Consider the following 21,829-nt stretch of genomic DNA (forward strand, 5'->3'; position numbering starts at 1 on the left):
GCAAGTGGTGGCACTGACAGACGACAACAGAGGCTGCAGGTTTGTGAAAACAACTGGGTCAGGAGGATTATGGTAGTGAATAGGGTGGATAGGAGGGTGGATGCCTTACCAAAACACGCAAACAAAACACAATTCTTCTCACAACACATCACATTTTAAACCCTTTCCACCTGATCCACTAATTTGGCTCTCATGGCTACTCTTGCCCATCACCCATACCAACTCCCCCAAATATAAAGCATGGCAAATTATGACAATGAGGAAAGGAAAATTGGACACAATTCCAATTACCACTGGGGAGTCTTTTCATTACCAGCAGCGCCTGCTGCAGCCAATCTCATATATCCCATGCCAATTAAACCCAGGGCTCTCTTTCCAAACCGAGAGCCCATTAATCACAGCCAACCATCTGTGGAAAATCATGCGGCCCTCACTGGGCCTTTCCCAATCACTCCATCATGTTCCACAGATGCTCCATTGGTTGTCTTTTGGGCTGCATTTATACCCAGTCCATGCGGTTTGACCTGTGTCCATAGATCAGCACAGCATGGCAGGTTGTCACATGCTTGCTCTCCAGAGCCTTGGGGAGAGGCTGCCAGGCCGCATGCCCGGACGATCACCACATCAGGCCCCGACTGGCCCTCAATGGTGCCGCCACCAAAGTGTGGCCCACAACACCTCCCCCTAATCGTCCTCATGGTGTACCATGCCAGGTGCCCAGAAGAAATCGCCTCGATCTCCTGGAGGTCTCAGCCCCCTTCAGTGTCCCGAGACACTCGCTCGGACGGTGCCCCGATGGATAAGGGACGCCAGACATCGGACTCCCCATGGGGCCCGGTCATACCACAGCATCCGTGATCCATATCCTGGCCGTGAAGCTCCGCAGCTGCTTGGTGAAACGCAATATCCCAGGGTGGAGGGGGGAGGGTTCCCATAACCCCATAACCCCATTGTGCCATTGTTCCTATCGGGCTTTTCTGCTCCTCCCTGTAGCCGTTGCTGGCATTGAGCCTTCCTCTTTCCCAACTTATCTCCATTGTCATGAGCTCCCAGTTGCTCATGACTCATAGCTGCTGCATAACACAAACAAGCGCGTGTAATGACAAATTCCAAATGGGGCTCAACCTGACACCAGCCCACATTGGCCTGTCTCTTTCTAACACTACACTTTGTCGTTGCTCGCTGCTCTGAGGTCGCAAGCACACACCCCCTCTATGGCGAGTTGACAACTCCGGCACAGAGTCCACCCCGGCAGGATCCTTCCTGAATACCCAGGGAACCAACATGACTACGGCCTACTTCAGCTCACCCACAGCAACAGAGAGGTAGCCTCGCTCATCAGCACAGGCTGATGCAGTGGCCCAACCTCTCTTCCATCCGGAGCGATTCATGCTCGATAATGATTGGATAATTTTGCATGCGTCAGTGAGCGGATAATGTTTAATTGCTCTCACCCATTCGGCAAACGCTCCAGACAATGGTTTCTGTATTGTGTTTAAAATTAACAATTATACAATTAATTTCAGAAAAATCGCACTTTGCCAAAAAAAAAAAAAAAAATGCAATTCAATGTCTTAAACTTAAACCATGGATAAGTCCATTCTGAGTGCAAGTCGAGCTCGACTTCTGGGGTAGAAATGTATCAACTTGTATGTCGAAAAATACGGTATGTGTGCCTGCAGGTCAGTTTCACACAGAAACGTTGTCATCGCTCAAAATGGCTTTCACTCATGTCTTGCATACTCTTTTTATGTCCTGATAGCCAGCCAGATGCATTATAAACATGTCTTCACCATAGTGTCGGAAATCACGAGAATATTTTTAAATGGCTTTATATTCCTTTCATATACATTATACATCTCTGCGTCTCCAAATATTTGCACAGTGCACTGAGATGAATGCTGTCGGTGCAGTACAGGAATAACATTGCCTTGCATCCAATTGCACTTGTGCCTTAGGAGTTGAACAAGAGGCTAAAAATGGAGCATGAGAATCGTGTCCATGAATTGGAGGAAATGCAGCGCCAGGCTTGTCAGGTTTGAACTCCAGTCGGGCTCTTATTATTTGATGATACAGTATCTGTAAAAAATATAAAACAGGAGTGTCCGTCTTTCAATCCGTCCCCAAACTACTCCCTCAGTTATGGGGCTAGGCCCGCCAAACATTCTGTGGAACGTTTTGGGGTCCCAGCAGGTGACTTAAGGTGGGTGGGAGATTTTATAAATTTATTGATACAATTATGATTTTGACTTTTGATTCGTACGAAACTGCTCCCTATCTGGATGTAAACACAATCACAGGTTCGGAAGAAACATTTGCTGGTTTGATAATATCTCGAAGCAATTGTGATTTTGACTTTCCACCCAAACGACACTGCTTTTGTCCATCCCAAGTTGGGTGGGAGGTTTCATAAATTTCTCAATACAATTATGATTATGATTTTCGATCCGCACAAAGTGTTTTACATGTGCCCCTTTTCGCCTGCAGATTCATCTGTATGGGTTATCACGTCAGATCAGAGTCTATATTCGTTTACCTCAAGAGTGTTTGTTAGTAGCATTGTATTTTGTTATATTAATGGTATAGTATTAATTTGTAATTGGATCGATGCTGTTTGGAATGAAAATATAGAAAGATTGAGTTTAAAGCAGAAAAAGGAAATTATATGAGGGTTTCCACCCATGACATTCACGGATTCAGTATTTGCAGTTTTGCCATTGACCGCATATAGAAACATTTCCCACCTGACTTGTTGTGTTGGGGTCACCTGTAGTAAGTTTTTTTGCCCAAGTCCTTCACAAACTGGCTGTTCATGCCTGACATTTGACTGAAGGTGTGCAGTCTTGTTTTGGTATATATGGTACACTGCGATTGGTTGTCATGCAAGCAATCAGAAAATCCCACACTTACAGGACTACCAAAGTACAGTATATGTGTTTATATCATTATAGTGTGGTGAATACTATGGCTTCTGGAAAGGAAATATTATATGACAAACATATAGAAATCAAAATATTAGTGAGTGAAAGCCACTTTGCTTGCTTGCATGACAACCAATCATAGTCTTCTCTGTCAACACATGATCAAATGAAAGACCAACTGCAGCATTGGAGCTATCAGAAGGAACCCAAATTGGCAAAGATGAAGTCCTCATGAGGAACCTGGATATAATTTGAGTTTTGGCTGCTACAACTCTACCCTCAATCCCATCCAGGTGCAGCCAAGTGAGCCTTACAAAAACAATTTGCAAGAGTTCACCTCTCAGTAGACACATAGAAAAGGAGAGAGAGGGAAAAAAATGGCAGTCATTTTGGCATTGTCATACCATGACTCCACTATGGAGCATTTCATTTTTACACATGATTATGCCATTCATGAGACGCGATTATATTTAGTGTTATTTGCAATTTGTACAGTTTTTACTTTCCATAGCTATTTCCAACACTGTCTTTTGTATGGAATTGTTTATGTATACATCATAAGGACTACAGAGAGTGTGCAGAACCTATGATTATGGAGAGAGGAGGACAGAGATGTTTCTTCAATCGGTGGTTTATTCACAACATCTGCAGTAAATCTGATTGTTTTTATTTTGGCTTTACACTGAGCTGATGAAGTCTTCAAATGGAAAATGATGATCAACAGCGATTGTGTAATAATATTTTACGATTAATATCTCTTTTCCTCATCATGTAATAAGCTGTTAAACCTGTGGTTAGTCCGCCTGCACAGCGGGAGACTGTGCGCACGCATGTTTGAATCCTGTTCATAACTTTTTACCATTTGAGCTTTTGACGTCAAATGTTCAGCAAACCTTTGCTGTGGGAATATGAAGACTAATTAATAACACACAACTTTCGAAATTATTTATGAATGGGAACGAGGCCTTTTGCGCATGCGTTTTCACGCGCCTGTGTGCGTTTTCAGTGACTCGGTTCTGCTCACCAGGCATTATGGCAGATTGCATTGCAGATTTGCATTAAATAAATCATGAAGCCTGCCATGATCTCGCAAAGTAAACCCACAGGGTAATAATAATAATAATAATAATATTAATTAATTTATTGTCATATGTATGCGATACACATCCAATGAGAAGTACTTTGACAGTGCATGCTGAAAAAATTACATTTAAAAAGAAATAGATTCATTGTGAATAATAGAACCTGAAAACAACATTTGGTGATGAAATGAAATGAGTGGCAAGGCTTAAAATATCCATAACCATGCTTTAAATGTTCATAAAACTTTAGACAGATTCATTGAGGGTGCAGATTGCAGTTGGGTAAAAGCTGTCGTACAAGCGTCTTTATGGAACGATAACTTTTACCCTCACAGAGAAGTTTAAAAATGCCATGTGCTGGGTTGAACTCCTCTTCGATGATAGCTTTTTCTCCTTTCACGACTCGACTGGAATATAGGCTCTTGATGAGATTCACTCAATGACGATTCCACTCAATGACAGGGATGATTGGAAAGGTTGGGTACAACGTGCCCATCCATAAGCCCACATCATTGGGTGTTTTTTGTAGTACGGGCTGGAAGATATGATATTTTTGGGTGATATGGTCAGAAAGTTCTCCAACTTTGTTATGCAGAGGTACATACCCTTCTTTCAGGGACTTTTCCAAGTATTTTTGGCTTCTTTTAGGAGCTTTGTGAGCCATTTACATCCCAATTTTTATGAGCATGCACGACATACATTCCACTGTTACTCGGTGTTTCTACGGATGCACGCCAAGCATTCTGGGGAGGATTGTATCATTTTGAAAGTCGTGTATTGGATTGAAATGTTAAAGGGCAGAGTCGCAATTAGTACGCATAGCCCTTATTAGCCCATCCTCCGCTGTGCAGCATGAAACACGCCCGGTTTTGTGATCACTTGCATGCTTCTTTATTTTGTTTGCTTACATTTTGAGATGCTTTCTAGTTTACCATTGAACTTTTGTCATCAAACTTTCAACAAACCTTTATTATTGGAATTGGAGAACACTGATTTAAAAAAAATTCAGCTCTTTTTTTTCGTCAACATGAGTTTGAGTACAAAGCGGACGCGGACGGGCTTTGTATTTTATGGTGTTTTCTAGTTGAGATATGTTTTGCCCCTTTCTTTGTAGCACAAGGATGAGGAGATTTGTGCTATTAAAGAAGAAACGAGGGTCGTACAGGAGAAAAATGAAGAACTACTAAAGGAAATGCAATCACTGAAACAGGCGAGGCAATAAGTCACTTGTAACCATTTCACGTCTCTCTGTGTGTGTGTGTGTTAAATTTGCCCTATCATTTTACATCCTTCATCCAGGATGGAGGTTTAGACCTTTAACCATTTACCAAAAGATTATCAGATATTGTCATCAGTTGGTATCATGGATTCCATTTTGCTCCAAGATCACCATCTGAGAAGGTGCTTGCTTGAAAGTTTTATGATTTTTGCTTGAAAGAACCTCACTTTTTTATATACTTCTTGCATATTTCTCTGGGGTTGAAGTATTTCTAAAGCAAAAGAAAATCAAAATCGATGTCACATGAACCATGCGACAAATTGCAAACTCCTGACATCACTTGAATGTTATTATGTGACCTTAAAAAAGGTATTGGGAATGGTCTCAAACCACATTTTTCACATTGCAATCCACATTTTTTTTGGAATTCTTTTCCATGATGAATAAGATTTCTAATGTATCTTGATTGTAAAAATAGGGGCAGTAGTACCCTCACCGGATAGAATAGGGATGTAAACACAATCACTGTTTCGAAACATCCGCTGGTTTGATAATATGATTTCGAGTCAATGCAATTAGGATTTTGAGTTTCCACCCGAATGTATTTTAAAAATAGGGCTCACCTGGTAGAATAAAGCAGTAGACTATACTGACCAAGTGTATTTACACTCACCACCTGCACTGACCACCATATTTCTGCAGTGCGCACACAGTCCACCATAAACCCCATTCTGGTGAAACTCCATAAATTCAGCACCACTGCTCACCTCCAATAATTTGTTCCTCTTTTTTCCCCATCTGCGGAACCAACTTCCATATTCTCTTCAAGCCCACTCTTCCCTCCCGATCTTCGAAACAGCTGTTCACCACCATCTCCGATTATCCCCAATCCAAAACCATGATCTTTTCTACCCCCATTAAACCACCTCCACCCAACCTCCAAGTCAGACGTGCTGTGGGCCTCCTTCTAAATTCTCAGTTTTCCTTTGCTTCTGTACCCATCTTTTCCATCCCGTGCACTCCTCTACCCCTCCTTCGTACCTGTATCCCTTATTTGTCCAAGTCTCCCTCTATCCTGTCCTTCAACCCTGCTGTTGGTGTTTTCCCCCTCTTTATGAGTTCCCTTTATTCTGTTGCATCCTGGTTTGTTCTGTGTTGGAGCACTTCCACGAGCGAGCTTTGTGTTGGAGCACAAAGTTCAATAAGTTTGAAATCTGCGATGAGAGGGAGCAGGGAGTAGATTAATTTGTTTTTTTGTTTTTTAACGAATATCTAACATTGCTTTGGTGGGTAGAGGTGGTGGTCAGATGGTTAGTGCAAAAAGGCCAGATTGGCCTGCACTGGGCAATAAAGTATTGTTTGTTTTTTAAGCATGTGTTTTTGGCTCAGATGGCTAAGTCAAAATTGCTGGCTAGAGTTATGCTTGAATGTAAAATTCGGGATTTGATTTGGGGTGGAAGGGAGTAGGTTTTAGCATAAGATTGACATTTATTTTGCTTGTGCTTTACTTGACCGAAAGTCCTTTTTAAAAACCTGTTGATTGTTATTGCAGGAAATGAAAGATATGACAGATCAAGAGAAAATATTGGAGAAAAAAGGAATTTCTGCAGTAAGTTTTCTTTACCATAAATTTTGCTATGAGTAAAATATTTTAGTTATTTATTATAACTCTAAAGTAAACCAACAAACCGTGCTTGAACTTGTACATTGACTTGTGCAGAAGTCTGAGTCAAAGAACAAAACTAATTTCCAAGCAATCTTTAAAAATAATCCCTTGCAGTCACATGGGTCACCTGCAGGAGGAGCTACAGTTTGGAAACTGTTCACTATTTCTGTTCCTTGCTGTTCTGTTCAGTAGATTGTTGCTCACCTGGCAGGATGGCCTAGGCCCTAGACTCTAGAGATATGCACACTCACCTTCATGCTGTCTCACCTGGGTTTGAATCCTGGCCCAGCTATAAACTGTCATCCCTGTGTTTCACAGGCAGGATAATTTGTGTGTGTGTGTGTGTGTACGCGTCGTCTCGGATGGGCGTGATTTTGGCAAACCAATACTAAACTGGGCACCCCGTTTGCCAGCAATAGTTGGAGGTTGTAGAACACACAGTGTCCTTCGAAGAGTAGGCAAGCTATCGCCCGCACCATGGACAAATTCTAAATTCCTGCCCTAACCTCAGTCAAATGGCAGGCCTGTCCAGCCGGTTCGTGAAAGACTTTTGCCAATTACCTTCCCCCTGACTAACCCCATAAGAATGTGTGAATAATTGTGGCTGTTGAAGAAGTCACATTAGATTATTGCTCTCTGTTGCTTGTCTGTAAGAGTTCTGCAATCCCATGTTCCCTGGTAACTTTGAGTACAGTTGATTGAGAATGTGTTCTGGGTTATACAAGAATAGTTCAAGGTTGACGTGGGCTTTTTGTAGTAGAACATGTAAAATATTTTGATGGTGAAATTTGTATGATGGTATTGTACATGCTGAGCAAATTATACAGGAAGTGACATCTACACTCGTTGAAGCATTCCTATTCAATCAAAGATGGCAGCCAACAAACAGTAAGACGAGCTGTGGGCCAGAGGTGTATCATTAAGTTCCTTTTGAAGGAGAACATCAAACAATTTGGCTTCATTAGAGGCTGCCTGCACGATGTGGTGATGCATGTCCCTAATGTTTAAATTGTGCGGAGTTTTAAAATGGTTTTGAATTTTGTGGAATCGTTGGATCGCTACATGTGGCATTTTAGTAAAATCGGATGTCAGTGTTGGAAATGTGGACACAATCATTCATTTTACTTTGAAATGCATTAGGGTTCATGCAAGGCAGTTACGAAAGGACCTCATGTTAAGGCAACTCGTGTGGCCATTGCAACATAGCACCTGGGATGCTGCCAAATGTAGGAGGACATGGGTCCATTATTTCGTACCTGAATCAAAGTTCGCTACAATACAATGGAATAGACCACCAAAAAAAGAAGTTCAGGCATCATCTGGAAAGCTCTTATGGCAAGTGTATTAGGACCTCAGCAGTTGAATCGACATTAAATTTCTTTAATGCGGCAAAATCATGAATGCACACTGTGATTAAATTGTTATGCAATTAATTGAGGCTAGCAAGGCTTTGCTGTCTCGGTACATGGTTATTCTGCACTATAATAATCTTCCTCGTATTGTAAATGTACTACCCTAGTAGCTATCGGTTGGGAAGTTCTAAGTAATCACCGATACGCTCTGCACCTTGTGATTGTCATCTCTGCATCACTTGAATATTATCTGGGTGGTAAGTTTATGAATGTTAAAGACTCCAAAGCACACATCCTGAAATGGCTGCATACCTAATCCATCCCATAGATTGCGTGAAGCGGTTACCATGTTGATGGGACAAACATGTACGTGTACCAGGGGAATACCTTGAGAAATAATAGAAGTTTCATCACCTTTCTACTTTGATTTTCTGGAATAAAAAAGTCCACTTCGACATTGAACTACCCTTATAATCCCATTGCAACAGAATGTTCAAGCTGCAAACACATGATTAACTTGTAAAAGCCAAACACTTAATTTTGTCTTTAAGCTAAAGGATCTAAAGAGACAGCTTCATGGTGAGAGGAAACGTGGAGATCGCCTGCAGGAGAGGCTGCAAGAACTGCTCACCAACAGCAAGGGCCGACCAGGTTTGTCATGAATTCAGGATTTAGTGTTGAACTTTTTGGCAACCTCGTCGGAGTATTTCGCTTATAATGTTAGGATGACGAGTTCAAATCCCGTTACTTGGTCTATTGACTACAAATATTTGTAATCTACTATAGATGGGTGTGTGTGTGTTTTTTTTTTGTTTTTTTTGTGGAGTTCTACTGGAGCTTTCTGATGTGGAGTGTGATGCACTGAAATGATCGGCATGACCTCTTGAGGAGATTTGGCTAATTAATTATAAATAATCCGGAAGAATTCCCATGTTTTAAACATGCGCCATGTTGAGGTGTATGGATCAGCTTAATAGGTCCCTCCATGGCATGGCACTATATTTACAAAAGAAATAACAAAAACAATGAACATTGTAACAAAGCATATATTCATTAATACTAACTCTATTAAAAACAATAATAATGGTAGTATCGTTTGGCAATGTAATAACAAACGTATAATCCCCCCACCCTGGCTCAAGCACATCTGGGCTTGGTGAAAGGCAAACTACCGTAATACTCAAGCAGTGTACTGTGCTTTGTTTTGAGATACCAGACCAATGTTTTGGAAACAGTAAGCAGGTATGCTACAAGGCTGTGCAAAACAATGAAATTTGGGTCCAATGGACCAACGGGCCCACTAGCTCAAATAGAACGACTCTGTTTCAGCTGTTGTGTTCGCAAACAAACAATCCAAAGCATGTATCTCTAGAGTCTAGACTGTTGTATAGATATATCATTACAGAAGCATTATAGCTGGATTGGCAGGGTGCAAACTCTGAACATCACTCAAATGTTATTATATTTATTTTTTTCATCGCACTTCACGATTTAGCTTAGGCAGTACTTGAATGCGGTGAGTCTAGTTGAGTACGCCTTCTCACCGACGAGGATGGGTGATGAACGGAATCAAAATTTGGGGTCATTTAATATTTCCCAGAATGAATTACATTAAATTGTGGGAATTGAGTCCATATTTGTTTTCCTGAGATAATTTTTGTTGCTTTGGACTTTTTTTCTTTTTTTTTTCAATTGCATTATCTGGAAAACTTTTATGTCAAGTGCTTTTGTCCACTCTACCTCTCACTTTATTACATCAAACTTTCCCTGATTCATTGACTTTGTATTCCATGTTCCAATTTTTTGAACATTTGAGAAGCTGAGTTTGACTTCAGTTCTGGTGACCTCAATGACTAAATTTCCTTGCGGGTTTGATCCAGTCCCACCAAGATAGATCATTACAGATAGTCCATGGGCCAGGGCAGATGTCGGTACCACGTGGGGGCACAAAGGCTCAATATATTTTTTGGAAAGAACATTGGCTGGGGCATATATTTTGATATGATGTCCATTCCAAATTGGTAGCTTCATAGTATTTTGGAGGGAAAATGTGTATTTTGGGGGCAAAATCCAGTTTTTTCGAGAGAAAAAACGAAAAAAAAACTTGTGACAAGAAATTACTTTTGAAAGTTGAAATTAATAACTATCAACAGTGTTGATTTTTTCAGGTTGTTTACATTACGGTTTTTCTCTGGTTGCCATGGAAACGGCCGTTTTGGGGCAAAAAAGGTGTTTTTTACACTATTTTCTAAAAAATTCATATCTCCATAACAATTCAATATATTTGAATAGTTTCAGCTGAAATTAATTCCTTAGACCCCAAGGTAGTTTTTTAGTAACATATAAGCACAAGATCACATGTCAAAATAGGGAATTTTTGTGGTAGGAGAATATCATTTGTTTTGGAATTTTCAAAAAAATCCCAAAAATAATGAAAAATCAATACATTCATAGTTTTTACACACATTGATCAATACATGTATATCATCACAAAACAAAGAAAATATGCATTCTAGACATCCAAATCATGTCCTTGTTGCTATGGAAATATTTGTTTTGCATAATGCGACATTTCTTGCAATACATCAGTTAAGGATAAGTTATCACCGTGATTACAGTTTGCTTATTTCCCAGCTATTTTACATGCTTGAATACAATTGATCTGGAACCAATGGTCTAACTAGCCATTGTTGCATCATTTGAAAGTCCCCAGAGTTACATATACCACTTTAAGAGACTGGTTGCCAGTAACAGAATGGGTGAAATCTTAATGTAATATATGTTGACAACATTCATCACTTCTCAATTGCAAATGTGCTAAAATGTCTCATTTTGCTAAGAAAAACATCAACTTGACTGATACATGTTAATAGTTAGTTCAAGTGTGTTAAATTGCCAAAATTCACATGGTCACAGTTTGACTGTGGTTTACATTTAAGAATCACTGTCATCATCACTATCCTCACTATATACATCTGTTTGCGTGTCGTCCACAGTTTCCTCGAACTGGTTGTCACATTTTTGGTTTTTGCACATTTGGGTACATTTCAAGCCATTCGTAATGCATGGGCAATTCGATGCATCACATAAACGAACACAATTACAGTTCATCAGTTCCAAGACTGCTGGTGGTGCTGGCAGACCAGTCATCCATAGAATCTCTAGGCCCCCATTGTCACCTATGGTCCAGCCGCAATCGCTAGGTCGAGGAACTTCGGGTATACACTGGAGCGAGCAACGCCATATGCCAGCTTGGTAGTTTGCCCGTTGAGCATGCTGGAATAGGCAATCCTTGCATGGAGGTAACTGTTCGGATTCCGTGTTGCCCCTCTTTGCACAGAAGATCTGATAACGACACTCATTCACGTCTGTCAATCCAGTTGATACATACAGATTGCATGTGAAGGCTTCAAGTTTCTGCATAAGTCCCTCGGATACCTGCCAAGACTGACCTAACTCGTTGAAGCACTCTCGGTAGGCTACCACTGACTTAGTTAGTTTTAATCCACGAAATTTTCCTCTGCCAGCAAAAGCACTGACTGAATCGCAGCCTGTAAAGGCATGCAAACCTATCAGAGCTGTGCACAACTCCTCACCAAGGCTGCTTGCAACTTTGCCTATGTCAATGTATGTTCGACGGGTTTTTGTGCTAATTCTCTGATACAATATTGGGCAACGAATACTGTAGAAGAAGGCAATGCTGATCACAAGAATGTCTGTGTCTTCAGCAGTTATGATGACGGCTTTATATCCATTCATTGCTGCATTTGCGGCATGCAGGAGGACTCGCGTGTCTGCTTCCTCTTGTGTACACAACATCGTATTGTCTTCTTCCCATTTGTTTATTGTCAGCTTATAGCAATGTTCCTCACATGTTACATAAAGAACCTTGGTGCCCAATCTGCCCCTGTGCTCGGGTCTCCTCCATTCTTCAATAATGAACTTGTTCAGGCAAGATTTGTTCTGAGGAGTCTGCAAGAATTTTCTCCACTGTTTAATCTTGTGTCCTCTGGTTATATTCTTGAACTGCAGGCCCTCTTCCACCCCATGGCTAGATCTTTCAGCATTCTTTATCGACTCATCACGGTAGACATCAAACACGATATCAATCCTCTGGCTGTTGGTGCCCCCATGAAGTGCTAATGTGAGACAACTTTCTGCAAGCTCTGCAAATGTTTGATTGTCCCCTTTCAATCGCTGAATCAAACTCATTCCATCAATGATAGTAGCGGATGGCTGTGGGATGGTTTCAGCAGCATCGATATCCTTTACCAATGTTTTGGCAAGAGCTGATTTGTTGTTTTTTCTCAATGAACCATCCGGTGTCGCCAGGGACCATGGAACGGGGCCAAGTGGGTGCACGAGTACTTGCTGAAGATTTAACTCTCGGCTCTGAGCTGCAAGAATCATGTGTGCAAACAATTGCTTGTCAGCTCGTAGGATTATTTCCTTCCCATTTGATTGTGTCACACGTTTCTTCTTGGTCATATCTGAGAATGTTTTCAGTTTCTGTTTGACAAGTTTGCTGTGGAAGGTCTGAGTGGGGGGATCAGCCTCCAGACGATTCTTCTTGAAGTTGTTGTATGCTTCAACACCAACAGCATATGCCTTTTTAAAGTCATCAGCGATGTCTGTGGTGGCAAGCCGTCCAGTAGAAATGCTTACAAGTTCTGACTGATCACCACTCATAGGATTCATCCATTCATGCTCAAGCATATCTGCAACTGCCTTGGTATCGATATGATCCTTCTTTATCCGTGGAGTCTGAAGATCAGAGTGAGAAAACTGAGGAGTTGGATGATGTACCATCTCACGCATATGCCGCAGAGCAACACTACGGTATTCTGATGTCATGTAGTATCGGTGAAGTGATTTTGATTTTAGACTGAACCCTTTGGTGCCCCCAGGTGTTTTGGTGTCCCTGTTAACTGTCTCCTCTATCGTTTGATCAGCTGGGATTCTACCGAAAGGATTCTGGCCTCCTCGTTGGACTGAGAACCCTCCACTTATGAAATGGTCATGTATCTCTGGGTGACTTGATGGAAGTTGTGACATCTGAGCAAAATATATCGGTAGATAACGAGAATAGTTTATTTTGTCATATGCAAATGCCCAAGGGATCAATTGCCTGATGTAGCTCAGATGCAGTAGCCAATCTCCCTCTCTTGATGCCCGTATCAGACCTGGCATGATGTCGACCATATCAACATATGACATCCAGAAGCTGGCTAATTCACCTCTACTGCCATCTCGCAAATTTTGCAGGAATATGTCAAAGAGATGGAAAATACGTTTGACACTAGGTTTGTCAAGGACTGCATTCACAGAGTCTTGATTGATGTCATCACATGTCAGTTCAATGCATTGAATGGCATCATCTAAGATGACAACATCTGCCATGTGATTGGTTTGCAACCATGGGATGAATTGCTTCCATGCCAATCTTAGAATGGTTTCATAGACTAGCTTGTGAAGTCTGACCGCTCTATTGTATTGATGTCCGTCCATCACTGCTTGCACAGAGCCCTGAGCGATTATCCCAGATTCTACAGCAAGTTCTCGCAGACCTGCATCTTGAAAACGCTTGCCTATGGTGGATTGGAAGTTCATTATTGTATGGAAATCGCCCATCCTGAGAACAAGACCGCTAACATTTTCAGGGTGCTTCCAAACAATCTCAGCACTCTTTGCAAACAATGCTTGATCGAACACTAATACCATGCTCGGCAGCTGCAATTCACGTCTGATCATCTCAGACTGAATCAGAATTTCAAAAACAGTTGACATCTCTGTTGCTGGTGCATTTATAGTTGGTAGATAACTTATGGTGTTAGGCATAACATTGACATTGTTACGAGCCAGAATGTTGCATCCTGTCCAGCTCGGCACAGTACCATCTTGTTGGCGAAATATCATCCATAACCGATTCTTTAACTGCGCTTCTGTAACTGCATCTGCAGCATTTGGTTCAATCGAAATAATTGGTGCTGGACCAACCCGTTCCCCAGAATTGTACTAAGGAAGAGGGGCCTCTTCAATGTCGATGGATCTCTTTTTGCTTTTTGTAACAGGTGTTTTCGGCTGTTCTTGTATGGGTCCAATAAACTTGTCCTGGATTGCAATGCCGTTCACGGTGTGAAGTTCCGCCACCACTCAGTGTTTCTTCAAGTTTATCAATATTGTCCCACACAACGCTGGCTGGCAGACTGACCTCAGATATGGAGCCAAACTTCTGCATACACAATGCTGTCTCTATTTGCTCCATCATTGAGTATGAGATACAATGTCCAAGTCTGTTAAGAATTTCAATGAGCTCAACATTTCCTGTGATACACTTGACCACAAGAGCCAACAAGATATGTTTTGGTGGACGATGCCTACCGTCAGTAACCGCATATATTAAATCATGGCCTATTGAGCAAACCTGCCTTTCGACACGAACACTAGAGTTTGTTCTACCTTGCTGACCTGTTATGATCATTTGCAGAAAATTTGTAACTGCATTAGGTATGTGTGCGGATTCAGCAGTGAGTTCTGATGGTTGTGGTGGCCAATCTTCCATTAATCTCTGGTTTCGAATAACAGTACGCATTTGTAAGGCAGCTTTGGTTACTACTGACATAGGGTCACTTTCTGATGCTTGTAATGCATTTATTGTCATCTTCAGTTCCATGTTATCTCTGGCAAGTTCATCCCTTGACAAGGTATCAGGATATACTAACAATTTGCCACTGTCATTTTGAACAAAATGAAGCAATCCACCAAACTCGCTCTCCAATCTGCGGCGGATATGCTTTTTGGTGGAGTCCTTTACCTCCACAATGCCGGACATTTTCATTGATAATTGTAGTCGCAGTGTCATATCAGTTGGATATATCACTTTGGGCTTTTGAATGATTTCATTTCGAATGAATTTGAATAACTCATTGTATGAGAGTTTCTCAGCAGCCTGGTAGACAGATTTGTCAGTTTCCATATGGGCAATGTCGCCATTGTCACTGCAGCTGGCAGGTACCTTCTCTTCTCTTGTATAAGAGAAGCATAAAAAAAACGATAGCATAAAAAAAAAAACACCTTTAGAGGCCATTTTTCCCCGCAAAGCGGGGGTTGGCCTTTTTCGGGGACCGTGGTTGTTGTTGTTTTTTGGTCCCCTTTTTGAAGCAATGTTTTACGGCCGGATGCCCTTCCTGCCGCCAACCCTTTTTGTCGCCTTTTTACGACAAGCAGGGAATTACCAGTGAACTGGTACTCAATTAGCCGACCTCGGAAGGATGACAGGCTGAGTCAACCCCCCTGGCGTTAATTCAGCGATCGACCGGGATTCGAACCCAGGATCCTTGGATCCTAAGCTGGCACCCTAGCCGCTAGCCCAACACCAGGTTCATAATGACGATAGCATGACCTATGGTAATGGCCCTCTGCAGCTACAAGATCCCTGCTAAGAACAGCAAGAATTCTTTGGTCCATCTTTCGTATGGCAACCTGTCTGATTGTTGAGTCAGCCCGTAGCTGAGTACATTGTACAAGTCTTTCCTTAGAATGCTGCCCCTTCAGGTATTTGTTAGTTTTGACAAAATATGCACTTTGCTTCATAAACTCCAGAAGAGCTTGGCTCCTGCCTCAGTACCACTTGTCGGGAATGTTCAGCCATGTCTACATTTTCCCCGGGTTCCGTGGTACATAATCGATCAAGGTTCCTTTTTAATGTGAAAACACTGCGGCATTTACGATGATATTGCACAGGTGGGATATGTCCCTCAGCCAGGTCCACTGCGATAGTCAGAATAGGCTGATGGTTTCTGATTTCTGCTGCCCTTAACAATGTCTGCCATGACTGCAAGTCCTTCCTTTGGTGACACCAGTTTAGAATCGTCATCTGTACAGTGGATCAAGCAGTCTGTACACAACCGCTTTGGTGGAATTAGACCATCTTCCTCCATTCTCAATGTGCCTCAGTCTGGAAAGATATAAATGGATAAATGCCCATTACCAACCATGCATACCTGACAAATGTGTGTAAAAACTATGAATGTATTGATTTTTTATTTTTTCATTTTTTGGGGAATTTTTTGGAAAATTCCCAAAAAAATGATATTCCCCTACCACAAAAATTCCCTATTTTGACATGTGATCTTGTGCTTATATGTTACTAAAAAACTACCTTGGGGTCTAAGGAAATGATTTCAGCTGAAACTATTCAAATATATTGAATTGTTTCTGAGATATGAATTTTTTAGAAAATAGTGTAAAAAGCACCTTTTTTGCCCCAAAACGGCCGTTTCCATGGCAACCAGACAAAAACCGTAATGTAAACAACCTGAAAAAATCAATACTGTTGATAGTTATTAATTTCAACTGTCAAAAGTAATTTCCTGTCAAGTATTTTTTTTTTTTGAAAAACTGGATTTTGCCCCCAAAATACACATTTTCCCTCCAAAATACTATAAAGCTACCAATTTGGAATGGATATCATATCAAAATATATGCCCCAGCCCATCTTCTTTACAAAAAATATAGTGAGCCTTTGTCCCCCCGACTGGTACCGGTCAATTTTGAGTGATTGGCTGGATTGTTGGGGCATATATTTTGATATGATATCCATTCCAAATTGGTTATTGCCCATACAAAAATACAAATTTGAGGACTAAGAAGTGTTATTGCTGGATTGTTGGGGTGATCTATTCTAGAGAATATTCTTGCTCAAGAACGCTTTGATCATTGATTTGGCAGCATTATGTCGACATTTCTTGCTTGAAAAACGTTCTAGTCAGAAGTGGCTTCAAAGCAGAATGTGACATTTTAAAGCCAATGTTGAGTTATCTTCTCACATTGTGCTCCTGATCCTTAATGAAGATTGGAAGAATATGGAATTTGCAGGGAAGATTTTTTTTCCTCTCCAAGATTGAGGCTCATAGAAGAGCAAGAAGCAATTATTTGGTCTAAAGAATTTTGGCAAATGCTATCATCCATGTTTGGCTCTAGAATGGTGACATGACCCAGGAAACCTTCAAAAAGCTTCAGTTTTATTGGGGTGGCTGAATGTTTTTATACACAATTCAAATTCGCAACATGAATGGGAAAAAAATAATCAAATATGCTTTCTTCAAAGTAGATCATGTCGAGTTATTGTTTACAATGTTATTGTAAAGTGTACAACTTAAACTTTATCTGACAACTAATGATTTTATAATTGCACTACGATATTTTCACATGAATCCCACTCCTGCCACCATTTGTCGTGTGCATGGGGTACAAAACCACACACCACAGAAAGAATGCCCTGTAGATACAACACATATGGGTGATAACTCTTCACTACAGGTCTGGTTAAGGACCAGCAGTGTGGGATGGGAAAAGGGCAAAGGAACCAAGCGGGGAACATAACTGAGAAGAACTGGGATAAAAAAGGAGTTGGTTTGATGATTGTGGGTTCTGGCCTTTTTATTATCAGTGGGACATCCCTGCATGCAGTATGGCACACCAACCAGACTGGTCATTCTCCTCGTAGTCGTCGTGACGCTGCCTCGTTCACCATGCTGCCTCACTCTCTGCACATAATACCTATACATCTTTTATAATCTGCCAATAGGCGGAGTCTTGTGTCACCTGCGATGACATATCCTTGCACACGGGATACCAATTTTGCTTGTTCCATGATAGGTGAACTGGGGTATGTGGGGGAGATGTTGAGTTTTGGGGGTGGGATATAATCAATGAGGTGGGAGCTGTGTGTTTACATGGGCTGGACCCAATCATATATGACTCAATCTGACAGCACAGACTTAAACAGCAGCCCCTGACATTTGCCATGCATATAACAATATTAATATACTAGCCGAAACCCGTGGAACATCCACGGAAGGATGTGGTGTATGGATAGAGTGTACCATTATGGATGGCATAGGGGATTTGCTTGTCTGAGTAAGAGTTAGGAAGAAAGATGAGAATGAAGAGTGCGTATATGAACAACGATCGCCGACACCGGCACAAATGCATGCTCTGGATTGTCCACTCAGTGGACGGCTTGCTTTCGCCTTCGCCTGTCCAATCAGCGGACGGCTTGCTTCGCCTTCACCCAGCAGACGCCAATACGATGGCGTCGTAAGATGGCGTCGTATCGGCAGTTAATCGGATGCTTTAGGGCCCCAACGTCGGCTAATTCAGATTTTTCGAGTATGGCTGTACGTGATAAACAAAGAGCGTGGTTCGTTGATCATAAATCCATTAGTGCCGTGGGCATCGGGTTACTGGGTGTGGCGTAAAAGGGATAACAAAGTCGAGTCCTTACGCTATTATTATATAGATGCATTTTAAATGGTATTGTAATTTAAGACCCCTTTTTATGTATTTTTATTTTTAAATTAATATAACCAAAAAACATTCCAACCAAAGTTGATTTTACATTATATGACAATTTATAAACTCGATATACTGTTATATATAAATGTATACGAGTTTGTGAAATGATCACACTTGACTACATTCAGCTCTTGTGCAAATATTTTTTTTAATCAACCACCAGGATTGGAAGACTTGGGTCTGGCCGATGTTGGATCTCCGAACCGTGCCCAGACCGGTGACAGCAGCAGCATCTCCTCCTTCAGCTACCATGAGATCCTTCGAGAACAGCCCATTTCCAACAAGGTTAGCTTTATTCCCCCACTAGCTCTTGGTGGGGCTTTTTTTACCTGCGACATATCGCAGGCCAACAACAGCTTCACATTGCTGTTGTTGTTGGGGGTCGATTTTTGAAATGTGCACCCATTGGTCGGACAGTTGCCGGACCACGCCCACATCTGTCGCTCGACTATACCCACTATATCACCGAGCCAAAATTTTATGTCCGCCATCGAGATTTCCTGGTGGGCCAACAAGGCCTCTTGTGATTACACACTGGTTTGTTGCGTCAGATTTCCATTGGCTTTGTTTGGGTCGGGTGTCTTTGATGATGTACCCACGGAAAATCTATTGTGTCGAATAATAGTAAGGCTTAATCAAATCCGTCAGAACGCATGGTAATCAAGTGTTACATTAAGTAAATTGCTAAAAGAATAGTATTACGTATTTTTTGAACAACCCGATATTGGGGGGTTAAGTAATCCGAGACCGTATGACAAATCGGCTCACTCTGATATAACCGTGGGGAAGGTGACTTGGATATGAAGTGCCGAGTTGATCTTTGAATAGCACATTAATTGTGTTTCCCAATCGGCCCGTTACCGGATTTTGTCGCAGGTTGTGACCATTGTGCGATCATTCTTGTTTTTGTCATGACAGTAGAACCTGCAAGATTCTTTTTGAAGCTGACTTTTTATGGTGTTTTGCTGGGCAGGAAACAAATGTCGTTATTATAGATGGAACTTATTAACTGTAAATTGATTTGGTACGTTTACCGGCATTGGAAATGAGGTACGGCTGACGTCGAGTGTTAGCCTTTCATCATTCATTCAAGTTATTACCCCCATGCATGCGAAGCGAAAAGTGGGATTAAGCAATTGGTTTACGTTTGTCTGTCTGACTTATCAGTTTATAGGCCGTGTGCAGCAGGTGAAAAAGCAGCTCCAAATTGGTTTTCGTTCCATGACTGAGGTGCTACTTGAAATGTCGCAGATGACTAGACGATATGGTGGACTCTCGGTAAAAAGTTCTCCATGAGATCTCCATCCAACATGGTGCTGTGAGGTGTTCAAGTTTGCTACTAGGGTCCAAAAGGCCACTTTTTGGCAATTCATCAATTTTTAAGGACTCGTATCTCCAACACCACTAATACATGAGCTATTGTACTCGGTGAACCTGAAGACTGCAGAACATCATTTCAAAATTCATAACACTAAGGATGTCCTTACTTTATTAAAATAATTATCATGACTGAAACCAGTTTTTCATAAATAATGACAACCACCCTTCTTTTCAATGTCACAAATTCCAAACTAATCACAGTTGAGAAGTAATTATGCATAAATCAAAACAACCCACTGTGAACGTCTCTCAAATGAAGTATCAAGGTCTTGTAATCAATAATGGTTCTGTTGTAGTTATCGTAATCAAGTACTTCAGTAAATAATTAAGGCTTTGATGAGTACCATTTGGCATTTTGGCCCTTTTCTTGCACCCATTGCTTCCAGACTAGACAAGTCGGAACTGCAGTTTCTTCGAGCTATCGGAACAGGTTTTCAGGGAGTAAGCGAGAAGGACGACCATCAATTACGGAGGGAACAATCATGCATGGAGTATTGCAATTTATCCAAAGAATGATCAGATGCCACATTTTTGATGTACTCGTGGGTCTGTTCCATTGGTTCCATTGTTCCATTGATGACGTGGGTCTGTTGAACCAAACTTTCATTTGTCCTCGCACCTTGTAGCATACCTGCCTGCCATACTCAGGGGTTTGGGGAAGAGGGTGGGGGGTGGGGGGGGGGGGGTGGTGTCTTTTGGGTCATCTTTGTCATTTGGGTCTTTTGGATTTTCTGGCACTTTTGGGTCTTGCATTCATCCACACACGTACACACACTCACACACAACCACAACTCATCCAATTTTTAGATATTCACGGTACTTATCCCACCGAATCTGTGTGAAGGTATGAATATCTTGTTTCTTAACAGATATGTGCATGACACACAGTAGGGGTGATTAAAAAAAAAAAAAAATTATGGATTTTCTATCGATGTCATCGTAATGCACCCTTTTCATGGAGGAGGCCATTGCTGAATAAATATAGTGGTTGTTGTGACAATGCTAGCTGATGATTGGCTGGGTGTCAATACTACTACGCCGTGCGACCAACTTACTGCACCCGTGAGCGGCTACACTACAAGAAAATAGTGCTGAACATCAACGGAAACGAACTATTGTTGGACAAAATTGACGATGTGAACTTTTCTATATTGATGAGAAGATATGTTTTTGAAACTTATTCAAGTGAAGATAAATAGCACTCCTCCAATGGAATGAAACTGAACGAAAGCTCAGAACTGCTCATGGCTAATTATGATTGTAAGTTTGATTGAGGAAGAACTTGTTTAAATTGAATGTTATATTTACCTCCGTCACTAAAGGTGGATGGAGGTTACGTTTTCACCCCTGTCTGTCTGTTTGACTCACATTGTGTCTGTCCATTTGTGAACAAACCTTTGTGTCTGTTTGTTTTTGTTTTGTGAACAAAATATCTCAAAAAGTTGTCGACGGATTCGGACGAAATTTGGCAGAGATGTAGCGTATGTGACCGACGAAATGCTTAGATTTTGGTGACGGATCCGGCTAGTATAATTTTTTAAGTGATTCTTCACCATTGGGAGATCGGGCCAAAAACTATACATAGCAAGATATCTCAAATTTGTGGACGGATTTGGACGAAACTTGGTGGACCGGTTGGTTGGCTGACGAGGACAATTCGATTTTGGTGAATATCTGAATATGGATTCGGATATGAGAATTATTTAATCTTTAAAGTGATTCTTCACCATTGAGAGATTGGGATAAAACTAACATGTAGCAGGATATCTCAAAAAGTTATGGATGGATTTGGACGAAACTTGTTGTACAGGTTGTGTGTGTGATCAGGAAGAAACAATTCAATTTTGGTG

At 41.3% G+C, this 21,829-nt stretch overlaps 2 protein-coding genes across 2 annotated transcripts in view; one reads left to right on the forward strand and one right to left on the reverse strand.

The window, feature by feature from the left end:
* LOC144891699 (uncharacterized) overlaps positions 1 to 21,829 on the reverse strand; it is a 1,187,956-nt gene that overhangs the window by 217,680 nt on the left and 948,447 nt on the right. The window lies entirely within an intron of this gene.
* LOC137424598 (GRIP1-associated protein 1) overlaps positions 1 to 21,829 on the forward strand; it is a 70,535-nt gene that overhangs the window by 42,665 nt on the left and 6,041 nt on the right. The window contains exons 14-18 of the mRNA XM_068112202.2: positions 1,959 to 2,036; positions 5,118 to 5,213; positions 6,775 to 6,831; positions 8,792 to 8,891; positions 18,763 to 18,884. Coding sequence (XP_067968303.2) covers positions 1,959 to 2,036; positions 5,118 to 5,213; positions 6,775 to 6,831; positions 8,792 to 8,891; positions 18,763 to 18,884 — 453 coding nt within the window. The remainder of the gene's footprint in view (positions 1 to 1,958; positions 2,037 to 5,117; positions 5,214 to 6,774; positions 6,832 to 8,791; positions 8,892 to 18,762; positions 18,885 to 21,829) is intronic.

The sequence above is a fragment of the Myxine glutinosa genome, chromosome 4 (genome assembly GCF_964187855.1).
Source record: "Myxine glutinosa chromosome 4, kmMyxGlut1.1, whole genome shotgun sequence".
Lineage (NCBI taxonomy): Eukaryota > Metazoa > Chordata > Myxini > Myxiniformes > Myxinidae > Myxine > Myxine glutinosa.